Source organism: Gigantopelta aegis, chromosome 1 (assembly GCF_016097555.1).
Source record: "Gigantopelta aegis isolate Gae_Host chromosome 1, Gae_host_genome, whole genome shotgun sequence".
Classification (NCBI taxonomy): Eukaryota; Metazoa; Mollusca; class Gastropoda; order Neomphalida; family Peltospiridae; genus Gigantopelta; species Gigantopelta aegis.
In genome coordinates this window covers 6,974,326-6,988,442 of record NC_054699.1, presented here as the reverse complement: position 1 = coordinate 6,988,442, position 14,117 = coordinate 6,974,326, and the positions used below count along the sequence as shown (strand labels likewise).

General features: G+C 37.1%; 1 protein-coding gene across 2 annotated transcripts in view; it reads left to right on the top strand.

Moving 5' to 3' along the window:
• The first annotated feature begins 1,334 nt into the window (after positions 1-1,334).
• Positions 1,335-14,117, top strand: part of LOC121370067 (retinal dehydrogenase 1-like) — a 35,424-nt gene continuing 22,641 nt past the window's right edge. Inside the window, exons 1-6 of one of the 2 annotated variants that reach the window (XM_041495179.1) lie at positions 1,335-1,538; positions 4,440-4,544; positions 7,117-7,257; positions 11,389-11,515; positions 12,555-12,616; positions 13,690-13,818. In XM_041495179.1, the coding sequence (XP_041351113.1) occupies positions 1,491-1,538; positions 4,440-4,544; positions 7,117-7,257; positions 11,389-11,515; positions 12,555-12,616; positions 13,690-13,818 (612 nt within the window). In that variant the 5' untranslated portion in view covers positions 1,335-1,490. The remainder of the gene's footprint in view (positions 1,539-4,439; positions 4,545-7,116; positions 7,258-11,388; positions 11,516-12,554; positions 12,617-13,689; positions 13,819-14,117) is intronic. The other variant, XM_041495171.1, reaches the window with a different exon arrangement.

Below are 14,117 nucleotides of genomic sequence, written 5' to 3'. Positions count from 1 at the left end.
GCCACATTTTGGTGGAGTGTCAGTTTCTGAAAGAAACGCGAAAAGATTTATTTGGACAAAGAAATGTGATGGAATCATTTTGATTCCATCCAGAAATTATTTTACAATTTTTATGTGACACTGAGTTTTATTCTAAATTTTAATTATATCTATCTGTGATATTTGTATTTTTACACAGTCCTTTACACTGTGTTTTTATTGACCTGTTGAATTTTTATATTGATGTTGATCATCACATTGGGTTGCATTAACCATAGTTTGACACCCAATAGCCGATGTATATTTCGTGCTGGGGTGTCGTTAAACATTCATTCATTAATTCAATGTTTCTCACAGTCCAATGTGCGGTAACGTAGGGTCGACATGCGTGGATATTACTTTTATGCAGTCCATTTGTAAAACGGAGTTCTCTTGTGATCTGATCAGCTGACAGCGTTTTTTATCACCACAACCGGACTCTAAATCTAAAGCATGATCAACTATAACTTGAACGCAGAAGAAGAAGATCGGCTGATTGACTTCGATTCCTCAACGTGTACGTCCTAATGAAGCGGTCCTGAACCGGAGTTGTGGTCCTTGGCCATCCTGAACGGGGACGATCATCCACATTTGTGGTTTGTCGATATCGAGCCCACAATCGGCATGTGACATTAAGTCTACGGGCCACAATTCGCTGGGTGGTGCCAACTTCGAGCATGCCTACAGCCCTGAGACTTTCCTTACATTATGCAGGGTATAAAAACGCTGATTTACACGCACAGTTGAGAGTTCCCATTTATATAGTATAAAACAACACTTTCAGGTACCATTCATTTATTTGTTCATTCAATGTACATTTAATATTTTCATTAATGCAAGTCATTGTGAAACATATAGACCGATGAAGTCAATTTCACTAACTAACTGCCGTAACCATGCAGCTTCTATGTAGAATAGCTATGTCAGACAGAAGTTTATATATATCAATACTGTTGTAGTTTTGTCGTGTAAGTATGTAGGCTAAGTATGTATTTGAAGGTAATGAATCCTCAGGTGAGTGTAAATGGATTTTAGCGAGGGATCTAGACTTTGGCGATCGAAGTTTACAGGGGGTCGAGTCATGTTCCATCGAAAAATATATTGAAAAAACAAACGGAAAAAAATAAATTATTTTGCTTGAGCAGGGATGGATTTTGACTCCAGAAACACTCCCCTTGTCAACGCGCTTACCCCCCCCCCCCCCCCCCCCCACACACCCTCCACTCCAGTTAGCCTCGACAGATTAGACTGTGAATCGATCGAGATTGTGACGTGTCACTGATTGACAGGGGTTCGTGTATAGTAATCGGCCAGAGTGGGTTTTCAAAAAAATAAATTCGCGTGTGCTCTTGAGTGAAAGGAGGATTTATGACTAAGAAACAGACTAATAGGCCTGTAGATTTTGTGGACCGTGTCACTTGTGTGAAAAGACGAAACTGAATTAAAAACAAAGAAAAAACCCACATTAAGACATGTCTGACCCAACACCGGATCGAAACCCACCTATAAAATACAAACAGGTAAACGTACAGTGGTGTCATCAGCATTACGATGGTTATGGGGACTATAATACGTACCGCCTACCGTAGCCGAGTTGCCTCCAGGTTAGGTCTCACTACACAGATGTCATCTGTTATTGAAACACATGTTAAATTGCCCAACTTCAAATGAGGATTGCCAATAGAACGGGTTCTCATTGGCACTAACAACATACACCATTGCAAACATACATTGTATAAGCATTTATTTTCACTCCAAAATTGAGAACATTTCCGTCTCAGTTTTTTGCTATATGACCTCATCTGGCTGAAGTACCTGTCCGAACAGGTGGTTCATTAACCGATTCATCACGGCTGTCTCCTGCTCTGTATAGCCATATCCCAAAAGGTCAATGCACAATATTACACAACAGCATGGACAAAATACAGCCAGAAGGCTTACCATTAAACATACATATTGTTTTAATTCTTCACCATTTCCTAGAAGTGAATATGTGAACCATAACGTGTGTCACCATTAGGAACTATAGTGGACCGTGATGAATGAACTCTCACCTGGAAGTTATCTGTGTAGTGAGACCTTAGTTCATTCTCGGAACCGAACATACGGGTACTTCGACCCCTGACCGCCATTGTTTATCACGTGACACGGTGAAGCTCTTCCTTCATTACGTATGGTTTGATAGTGAATTGAGGCTACTTTGGCCGATCATTTACAGCAGTTAACGGCCACGATGCCTGAAGCAAGTTGTGCAGTTGGCTGCATAAATCATAACATGATGTAAAAAAAAAATATCGTTTTCTAAATTTCGAAAAGAAGAGATCAGATGCCGCTTCTGGGTAGATGCACTAAAATGTGTCAAACCTGAATAAACGCCATGGCTTCCCTAGTTCCCATACAGAATGTGACTACGTTGGGTTTAATGTTGTTGCTTGTCGACACTAACTGACGTTAATAGCAACCAAAATGGTTAAAGCATGTACAATGATAAAAATTCCACATTATACTGAAAAGAAAATACACAATTCTATCGACTTCCATGAAAAAACCCGGATGCATCCAGTTCTTGAATAAAGAGTATACTCTTTTTATCATCAAATGTGTGTGGTTTTCATTTAATCAAATTTTAGTACCAAAATGTAGCTTGTTTTCTTCTACGCTCTCTCTCTCTCTCTCTCTCTCTCTCTCTCTCTCTCTCTCTCTCTCTATCTCTCTCTCTCTCTCTCTCTCTCTCTCTCTCTCTCTCTCTCTCTCTCTCTCTATATATATATATATATATAGACACATACACATACACATAGACATAGACATAGACATAGACATACACATATATATATATATATATATAATAAAAGAAAACAAGTACATATACAACTCATTCCTCGGTGTGTTCAGGGTTGAAAATTAGCAGTCGCCCGGTCGCCCATGGCGATCTTTATTGGCTATGGGCGACCATGAATTTTACAAAGATAGTCAGTTAGGCGACCATTGATTTTAGGGTCTGGCGAGTATGGAACCCGTTGAAAAAGAAAGGCACTGATACTGAATCGAATAATACAAAACACACTGCGTCTGTGCTGGCTCGAACTACAGATCTGGCAACAGACAACATTGTAGAACGTATATTTTGACAGAGCCAAACTGACCAGAATCTACAATTTTGGACTGGGACTTGATACGCCATAATTATATTGTAGACCTAGTTTTTGACACTATTCAATGTTATGGTAAAAATGAATCATATTTAATTAGCTTACATTATTCTGGCACAAAATAAAAATCTGTCTTGTTGTTTTACCTCACAATAACAATGGAATTTTCCATTATTACCGGTACAGGGATTATTAAAAAAAAACAAAAAAAAAAAACAACCCAGTTAATTGGCATTTAACTTCATAATGAATAAAGATAAAATTCATATTAAACAAAAATATTAATTTATTTAAGAATTGACTGCAATTATTTTTCGGTTCATACTTGCATGAACCAAAAAATAATTGCAGTCAAATCTTATAATTAAATTTATATGCATACTTTAACAATACATAACTGAATTTATTTTGTTTAGCTTTAAATACGCTTGTAGTATTGTGTAAACTTCATTGATACTTATGTCGCATAAGCATTACGAACATTCATTCACTACTATTTGAATCAGGTGATTTTTTGTAAATGACATCATTTCCTCTAGCTGCTGTGCATTCTTACGGATCATTTAGTTATATTGGAAGGAATTGTCCTATTCATGTTTAGTTTATATTTTATGAAAGTGAATGAAGGGAATGTGTCTTAACATTTATGCTGTCGGTGGAACTGTTTAATTTTCGCCAACAGCTGTAGAACATCGCTTACAAGTAAGTTACAGGCGTGACGTTTCCTATATGATTTCTCTGGCCACCGACCGAGTCTCATGTCAGGATTATCGAAGACGTTTTTTTAAAAATCAATGCGTATAAATCTATATGTCTACTCTGCTATAGCATTTTCCATTAATTTATCGTATACATTTTTTTTTTTTTTTTGTAGCTTTCACGTGTGTTTTCTTCAAAATATCTAAATATGATTGGGGTGGGGGGTGGGGGGTAGTAGGCGTGGCTTAAATTGAACCATCAATGTAGCACAGAACCGCAGTTTAAATATTTTAGCATTAGGTATACCTAACTCATCGGTTACATGAACTGTATTATTTACGTAATCGAAATATCGGTTACCTAAGTAAAACTCACGTGAACGGACTTCCGGTTACCTAAGATTTTGAAATATTGTTCTCTGCAGAAACCAAAGCAAACTAACAATAAACATGTAGTCATCATTGTTTTTTTGTGTTTGTGGGTTTTTTTTGTGATGTAAAAATCTCTGGAATAGCCTAATGCTGTACACAAGTTTTATAGCTGTCTGTTTTTGGTTTTTTAATATTTCAGATTTTTATCAACAATGAGTGGCATAACTCGGTCAGTGGAAAAGTCTTTCCTGTAATCAACCCATGCAATGGAGAGAAAATCTGTGACATACAAGAAGGTGATAAGGTAAATTCTTAGAGAGACAAGGACTGGGATGTGGAGGTGGACAGCGAAAGAAGTTGAAAGATAGGAGGCGTTGCCAGATTGTAATTAAATGAGATGGAATTCAAAGGAGAGAGAGGAAAGGGGGCAGTAGTGGGATAAAAAAAAACCAAATTCTTACACACTCAGGCACGGCAAAGCAAGTAGACATTGGGAGGTGGGTCTGACTGAGATCGACTGTGCAAAGCAAAATATCTAGAGGGTTAGGGGGTATGTTCCACGTACATGTTTTAAAACTAGATATCCAGAAATGCAATTTCCAGCATTCAAACAATAAAATTCATCTCTGCTTTAAGATTTACTATACCAATAGTATTTTTTTATTCAGAATTATTGGGGGAGGGCTAGAGCCCACCCAACCCCCCACATTCCCCCATGCCTGACACTCATTGTAGACAACACTGTGTGATATCTTTGCTATCATCTTATGGTTTGATGCGTATGCATGTTCAAGAACTATTTCCATGTGGGCAACTATAACTACTTGCCTCATCACATGCTGGTATTGCTGATTTACACAATATTGTTACAAGGGTATTTCAAGCTGAGAGCAGTTTATTGCTCACCATTAAATTGTCGAAGCATAATCACTATCACACAATGATAACACGTGTGTGAGATCAATTTATTTTACACAATATTGTTATAAGGGTATTTCAAAGGTAAGGGCAGTTTATTGCTCACCATCAAATTGTCGAAGCATAATCACTATCACACAATGATAACACATTTGTGAGATCAATTTACCATCAAATGTTTGAAACATTAAGTCCCCAAAAAAGAAATTCGGTCTCTGGTCAGACCAAAGTTCCAGAATTGATGCAGTGATTGCACAGAAAAGGTGGGTATATTTAATACTGAAATAAGGGCCACATTTAACTTGAAATCAGAATGCTCGTCCTAGTTCATGTACGATAGCAGTTTGGCTCCAAATGCGATCTGCCCCGGATTGGGCCCCTGACCTTCAGAGGCTGAGCCCTGGGGCGGACATGCTCGAAACCTAAGTGGTGCATGAGCATGTTAAAGCCTTATCCGATCCGATCCAAATGTGGTTTTGTCATAGCAAGAAAATCCAGGCAAAAATTTACGCCATTCTTTGGGGGAAAAATATATATTGACACGTGAGGGTCAAAATCGATGCGTGGTGACCAGACACTAGAAAACTATTTTGTTTGGCCTAAGCACTGTATCACACAATGATAACATGTAAGAGATCAAGAAAGAAAGAAAGAAATGTTTTATTTAACGACGCATTCAACACATTTTATTTATGGTTATATGGTGTTGGACATATGGTTAAGGACCACACAGATTTTTTGAGAGGAAACCCGCAGTCGCCACTTCATGGGCTACTCTTTCCGATGAGCAGCAAGTGATCTTTTATTTGCGCTTCCCACAGGCAGGATAGCACAAACCATGGCCTTTGTTGAACCAGTTATGGATCACTGGTTGGTGCAAGTGGTTTACACCTACCCATTGAGCCTTGCGGAGCACTCACTCAGGGTTTGGAGTTGGTATCTGGATTAAAAATCCCATGCCTCAACTGGGATCCAAACCAGGACCTACCAGCCTGTAGACCGATGGCTTAACCACGACACCACCGAGGCTGGTTGTGAGAGATCAATTTACAGACATCTGATTGGCCAATAGCTGCTCCATGCTCAGATGCCAAAGTCACATCAAACATTGGAACAATCGTACCATACGGTATCATGGTATGCTTGGGTAACCCCAATGCAAGTACCATACCAATGGATTAGCAGGAACATAAAACTAATAATGAGTTAAACATATCACCTGAGTAATAAATCCCAATTAAAAAAAAAAGAAAAAAAAAGCCCCCCCAAAAAACCCACATTGGAACAATGAATGAAACACTAATGAAACTGACAAACCTATAATGTATAAAGTTAAACTGCAAGTACAAATACTCCATAAATCAGCTGTAGTTTGATTTTTAAACATTTTAAACCTAACTTTTAAGGATATGTTAGAAATAAAATATACTACATTCATATCAATGATAAATGATCAATGTCAAAAAAAAAAAAAGAGAAATAATATCTAACAACTGCTCATGATAGTTTCTTTATATATTTCAATTAGCTAACAGTTGAACATTTTATGTACACCCTGCCCCGGAACCACCCACTGGCTATGTCAGAGGCTGGATCCGTGGTAGGCGTGCCTGAACCTTAAAGGATATGGGCACGTTAATAGAGTTCCCAGTTTATGTACGCTTTGGAACACCCCCCCCCCCCCACCCCACACACACACACACTACCACCACCAAAACAAAAAACAAAACAAAAAAGAAGGAAAAAAGAACATTTCTTGCAAAAAAATTGCTGTTAGGAGGGTAGTAGAGGGTAGCAAAAAACACAAAATGTGCTTTGTAAGCTTGTGAAAATGATAATAACTGTGAACATAGCCACCTTGGATTACTGCTCCTAAAAGACATTTTAAAAAACATACGTAAAACTAACTGGTTATGGGTATACTTCTGTACATAATTGTAGCTTTGTAATTTTTTCAGGCCGATGTTGACAAGGCTGTTGTGGCAGCGCGGGCTGCATTCAAGGCCAACGCCCCCTGGCGGACAATGGATGCATCAAAGAGAGGAAAACTCATCAACAAATTCTGTGACCTGCTTGAAAGAGACCTGTCCTACGTTGCTGTAATATAACACATTATTATGAGCTTGTTGTTGGTTTAAACAATATTTATTAGCGAAAATTCTGAACAGATTTTAAATATAGAGATATTATCTTGGACACTTAAATTTGATTCTCCAAATAGCAAAGTATGACACTTGAGATTATAATAGTTCAGTAAATGGGTATTGCGAGCTGCAGAATATATTGGGCAAAAACATTTTAAAAAATCTACATCTCCAACTGGATGGCCACAAATACAAGAAGGGGTATCTGTCACATGTCGTACAAATCTGTGACCATTCAAATCACTGGTACCCAAATGGAGTCGGCTATGTAGAATCTGTTGCCATCTATCACCTTCATAGAAATAAGATGGAACAGCAGGGTTGTGTTTGTTCATTTGTATTTTGAACATTTTTAATGAAGAAGAATTTCTAATATCAGGCAACAGATATTGTTCCATAATTTTACTGCAGAAGGAAAGAAGGAGTTCGAAAACAATTTTGTTCGATAAAAATATGTTTGTAGGTTCTTTGCATTACACATATGGTATTCATTACGTTCTGCAGCAGAGCGAGGTAGTTGTAAGGTTAAAAAAGTTGGTAACGTTATTTGAAAGTTTATACATCATACAGAGTTTGTGTCGCTTCCTCCTTTCTAGTAAAGGTATGAAACCAGTTTCTCTATATAACAATTGGTGAGGTGTTCCTCTAACAGCACCACAAATTGTACAAAGAGCATCTAATTGGAGATTTTCAGGGGTGTTTGCCTGATGTATAGTACAGCATAGTCAAATATGGGAGGAATAAACGATCTCTATATTTTTACTAATGCCTTTCTAGATAATCTAAATTTGAATAACGAAGACAATTTATCATTTTACTGGCCTTATCCACAATATCTTTTATATATAACAGTCCCATGCTACAGATTTATGAAACGTTAAACCCAAATGTTTCTGAACCTCAACCTCAGATATCTGAACATTGTCTAAGAATAACCTAGGATTATTAGTGTTTAAATTTTTACGACTGAAAGTCATTGTTTCAGTTTTATTAGGACTAAATTTTACTAACCATTTTTTTTGCCATCTATTAAGACACTCTAAATCTGTGTTTAAAATTTTACAACATGCATTAGGATTTACAACAGTTATATAAAGTGAAGTATCATCAGCAAACAGTCGTACATTTAAGGTGATATCACTTACAATATCATTTATATATATCAAAAACAGAATAGAACCAAGGATGGAACCTTGGGGGACACCTGCAGGGACAGTCTTGATATGAGAAAAGTGGTTATGCAATACTACACACTGTTCCCGATGGAATAGATAACTTTCAAACCATGCTAATAATTTTCCTTTTATACCAACATTTTCCAATTTGTGAATTAAACCCTTGTGCCAAACTCTATCAAAAGCTTGACTTATATCACAAAATACTGCTCTAACTCCCTTTCCTTCATCCATAGATTGACAAATAAAATGATACAAATCCAGAAGCTGGTTTACAGTTGAATCACCTGGAATAAACCCAGATTGAAATTTTGTTATAATGTTGTTTAAAAATGCATTTTTCAAAAAGTTTAGAATTATTACTTGTTAGTGAAATTGGTCTATAATTTGAAAGTTCGTGAATACTACCTTTTTTATGAATAGGATTTACATTAGCAAGTTTCCATACAGATGGAAAAAAGGAGTGGTACAATGATAAATTAAACAGTCGTGTAAGGGGATAGGAGAGTTCTTTAACTAATAATTTCAGTAATCTATTACTAATAAGGTCAGGGCCCAATGATTTGGATACGTCAAGTGAATTTAGGATGTCCTCCACTTCAGTTTGCTCTAACACAATACCTGTAAGTGAATCATTAACCATACTAACTAGTATTGGAAGCTCTACTGATGGAGAATCTAAGGTGGATTGTTTTATAAAAAACTCATTGAATGCATTAGCTAATTCTTTGGGGTCTTCAATGACAGTTCCATCAACTAACAAGGGTATCACTGAATTACTAGAACCACGATTTTTTAAGTACATATTAACAAGCTTCCACCAGTGTTTTGATCCAGCATCATCAGTGTTATTTATTTTGTTATCAAGTGTGTTAAAATAATCGGACTTAGATTTACGTACTTCGTTAATTACAAGATTTCTTATTTTTCTAAAGTTTACCCAAGCTACTGGTGTGTTGAGAGTCTTAGCTTTATAGTGTAGTTTTTGCCTTTGCTTGATTAATCTTCGAATGGTTCCATTCATAAAGGGTTTGTCATTTGGTCGTACTGTAACAGTTTTGTAAGGAATAAACGTTTTAGCTGCATTCAGTAGAATGCTCGTTAAATTTGAAGTTATTGTATCAATCGACTCAGAATCAAAAATATTATCCCAGTCATAGTCCAAAATAAATGATTTTAGACCATAGATATCGGCAGATGGGTAATCCCATAAAGTCCTCTGGAATTCCTTTCTTTTCTTTTTTTTCTAATTTGGGACTAATATAAAGTGAAACTGGAGAATGGTCGCTACATAAAGGAGTTAGAACTTCAACGGTTTCAACATATAATGGACAAGAGACAAATATTAAATCAATAATACTTTTACTGTTTTGAGTAATTCGTGTAGGTTCTTTAATTAGTTGATACAACTGGAAGCGGGCACACAAATGGTCGATTTTATGATGGTTGTGTTCGAAAATATTTGAATTAAAATCTCTGACAATAACAACCTTGTTTATTCGATCATCCATGCCACAACTAAATGATTCTTCAATTAGATTCAATGTGTGCATAGGACTACATGTAGATGGTGCATGATAAAAGTTACCAATTAAAATTTTACATTTGTTATGATTTAGTTCCACCCTTAGAGCTTCTAGACCAAGGATATCCATATTATCCCTATGTTTTGATATGATATTTTCTTTTACATAAATTGCTACACCGCCCCAAGTATTGTAAGTCCTGTCATTACGGTATGGTTCTTTAAATCCTTTAATTATAATTTCTTCATTCAAAATATTTAAGTGGGTTTTCGTAACAGCAATCACGTCAAAATCACCCAATTCCATGTCAATAGGGTTCACTTTTGATACAAGACCATTTACATTCAGATGGACAACAGATAAACTAGCCGACACAGTAAGGGAAAGACCAGGATTTAGATGGACATCCGCGGACAAAAATATCAGCAAGAAAACCAATAATACACCTCGTTGCCCCAGAAATGTATAATTTATAAAAAGACAAGAAGTGAATGATCTGTTTACCACATCCAGTACTGTAGTACAGTTCTACTCTTGCCCGATAAATCGCTATGTCAATCGACATCGAACACCAAAATATTAAACAATTTATTTGTGGGCAAGGTAGGAGGCACACAGAAACAAAATGGGGAAAATAAATATACAGTACAAAATACAACAGAATTAAACATATCAAAGTTTTTTGTTGAATGTGAATTAGAATATACATAAATTTGTAACCATGCATGTGGAGTTTTCAGATTTGATATCCACAAATGCCATTTTTGACTGAAGGTATTAGCCTGAGGTCACAAATGAAACACTTGCCAACATTAAATAGACGGTAAAGCTACATGTAGGACAATAAAATATTGAGTTAAAATTGTGCTTATTGCTTTATCATATGTAGGCCTATAGTTACAGGTCATGTTTTGACTTTCATGGAGATTTGCCCATTTTTGACAGAGTTATGGACCTTGAACATAGGAGATTTGAAAATTTGTTGACCTTGGTAAGAGACATGTGTTGCTTTAGCAGTACTCTCAAAATGGTGGTTATTTTAAAATTTACCAATTGTTCCTGGAATTCTTGAAGTGTCTTGAAATATCTGTTTGACACAATTCATCAGTTCTCATTGTTACATTATGCTGTACTCGCACTGTAATTTATTAGCAGGGGTGGGAATTCTTCTCGGATCAGCTGTTTTCCTCTCATGGAACATTGCGTTTCCTCACATTTTAATCGTCCTTTCCTCCAAATTGTGTCAGATGGCACAGATTTTAACCTAGGATTTCGAGAATTTCCAGGACCCTTCTAGATTTCCTATTTTTTTTACAGTTCACCAATTCCCACCCGTGATTAGATATTTAATTACCATGGATTATAAATCTTTTATTATGTTTCAGAACTTGGAAACGTTGGACAATGGCAAGCCATTTCTTGATGCGGTTGACGATGTCCGAGCAACTGTTGATTTCTTCAGGTACTTCGCCGGCTGGTGTGACAAGATCACTGGAAAGACTATTCCAGTCGGTATGTCGTTTAAATTATTCATGTTTTTGTCTCGCATTTATGAAGGGCGGGCCGTAGCCCAGTGGTAAAGCGCTCGCTTGATGTGTGGTCAGTTTGGGATCGATTCCACCCATTCCAGCCAGTGCACTAAGACTGGTATATCACAGACCGTGGATGTGCTATCCTGTCTGTAGGATGGCACATATAAAAGATCCCTTGCGTCTATTGGAAGAAAGTAGCGGGTTTCCTCTCTAAGACTATATGTCTGACATCCAGTAGCCGTTGATTAATAAATCAATGTGCTCTAGTGGTGTCGTCAAACAAAACAAACTACTTTTATTTTTTATTTAATTATTTAGCCAATCAACTGGGAAAACATTTTGGTAGACAATAAGCAGGGTTTTTTTTACTGTTAATCTTTGCTAAAAATAAACTAATTGCTCACAGAATTACATATTTTGTTGTTTCTTTTATCCTTTATAACTACACTGAAGCAAAATGAAATTATATAAATTATTATAATATTAATTATCATCGGTAGGCTCTTAATATGATTTCTTGTAGGACATTGACTCTATGATGTTATTAGTTCTTAACTTGTCCAACCAGAGGGGGGACTATGGGTTTCTTCTCCATCTGTCTCTCTGTCTCTCTCTGTCCCACATATAGTTTTCAGGGTCCTAATTCACAAACGTTTCTTAGCCTCTGCTAGAGTACAAAGTATCCTCATTGCAAGGTTTTTTTAGCATTGCACCGTGAGATCGCAAACTTGCGAGTGTTTAGTGAATTAGGCCCCTTGACATTTGTCTAGTCTCAGTGCCTCCAGATATTGAGCTGAAATGTTGTGTGCAGGTTAAATTATCACGTACAGTTTCAGACCAAGTTTGACTTTGATTCGGTTTTGCTCATTTTTGCCAGACGAAGTTTGACGTTCATGGGAATTTATTCATGGGCCACAACTCTTGTCAGAAATGGAATTTATCCCAGTTTGACAAAGTTATTGCTCTTGAACATTTATTGCTTTAGTAGTCTCTCAAAATGCTTGTTTTTATCTTCACAGATGGAGACTACATGACCTTCACCCGACATGAGCCAGTTGGTGTTTGTGCCCAAATTATTCCTGTAAGTGACACTAATGTCTAACAGATCTGGGTCACACTATGGTGTAGAAAATACTACATGTGTGGCTGATAGATACCATTTAGCTGTAGCCAATCAGTTGTCTTTAAATGAGTCTCTTCCACGTGTAAATATTGCTATGTATTGCCACAGATTACTCACTGTGTTCTCTTCGCAGATTGACAATGAAGTAATCTTTTATTAGATCAAGATTTGTTTTAGTGGTCCATCCTCAAAGGAGATTGAGTATGCAGGATGTAGCTCAGTTGTTAGCGTGCTTGCCTGAGGTTGTTGAGTCGTAGGATCAAAGCACCTTGGCGGACCTATTGAATTGGACCTGTGGAATAGTGCATGTAAAAGAGCCCTTGCTGCTAATGGGAGAAAGTGTAGTGGGTTTGCTCAGAAATTTGCATGATTATTAAATGGGGGCTGGATTTATCTCAGTCGGTTGAGTGCTCACTTGAGGTGCTTGCATTGCAGGATCAAACCACCTTGGTGGATCCATTCAACTGATTGGGGTTTTTCTTGTTCCAACGAGTGCACCACAACTGGTCAAAGGCTGTGGTATGTGCTTTCCTGTCTGTGGAAAAGTGCATATAAAAGATCCCTTGCTGAATTTGAAAAGATGTATCGGGTTTCCTCTGATGACTACATGTACTTGTCAGAATTACCAAATGTTTGACATTAAGCTATCAGTGTGCTCCAGTTGTGTCATTAAACAAACCAAACTTTTAATTATTAAATATTTAACATCCAGTAGTCGATTTATTTAAACAATATGTTGTAGTGGTGCTGTTCACTGAAACAAACTTCTACAAAGAATTTTTTTTTCTGAAATGTAATTTTTTGTTTCAGCTAACAGTAGTAATATTAAAAAAACAAAAATATTAGAAACAGAAATATTTTATGGAAATTTTTCATATATTGGTTCGATTATTGCAAATTTCTTTCTTAAAAATAGATTTTTGACAGAATTTTTTATCTATTGTTACATTTTTGGGGGGGTCATTGTTACATGTACATTAACCATTACCATAAATGTGTGCTGAGTTTTAAGACAGTTTTGTATATTCCAGTGGAACTATCCGGTGGCCATGTTGTCATGGAAATGGGCCCCGGCCCTGGCGTGTGGCTGCACCGTTATCCTGAAACCAGCCGAACAGACCCCCCTCTCCGCCCTGTACTGTGGAGCCCTGATTAAGGAGGTATTCATCACTTGTTTTTGAGGGGTGGGACATAGCCCAGTCGTAAAGCGTTCGCTTGATGCGCGGTAGGTCTAGGATGAATCCCCGTCGGTGGACCCATTGGACTATTTCTCACTCCAGCCAGTACTCCACAACTGGTTTAACAAAGGCCGTGGTATGTACTATCCTGTCTGTGGGATGGTGCATATAAAAGATCCTTTGCTGCTAATCGAAAAGAGTAGCCCATGAAGTGGCGACAGCTAGTTTCGTCTCTCAGTATCTGTGTGGTCCTTAACCATATGTCTGACGCCATATAACCG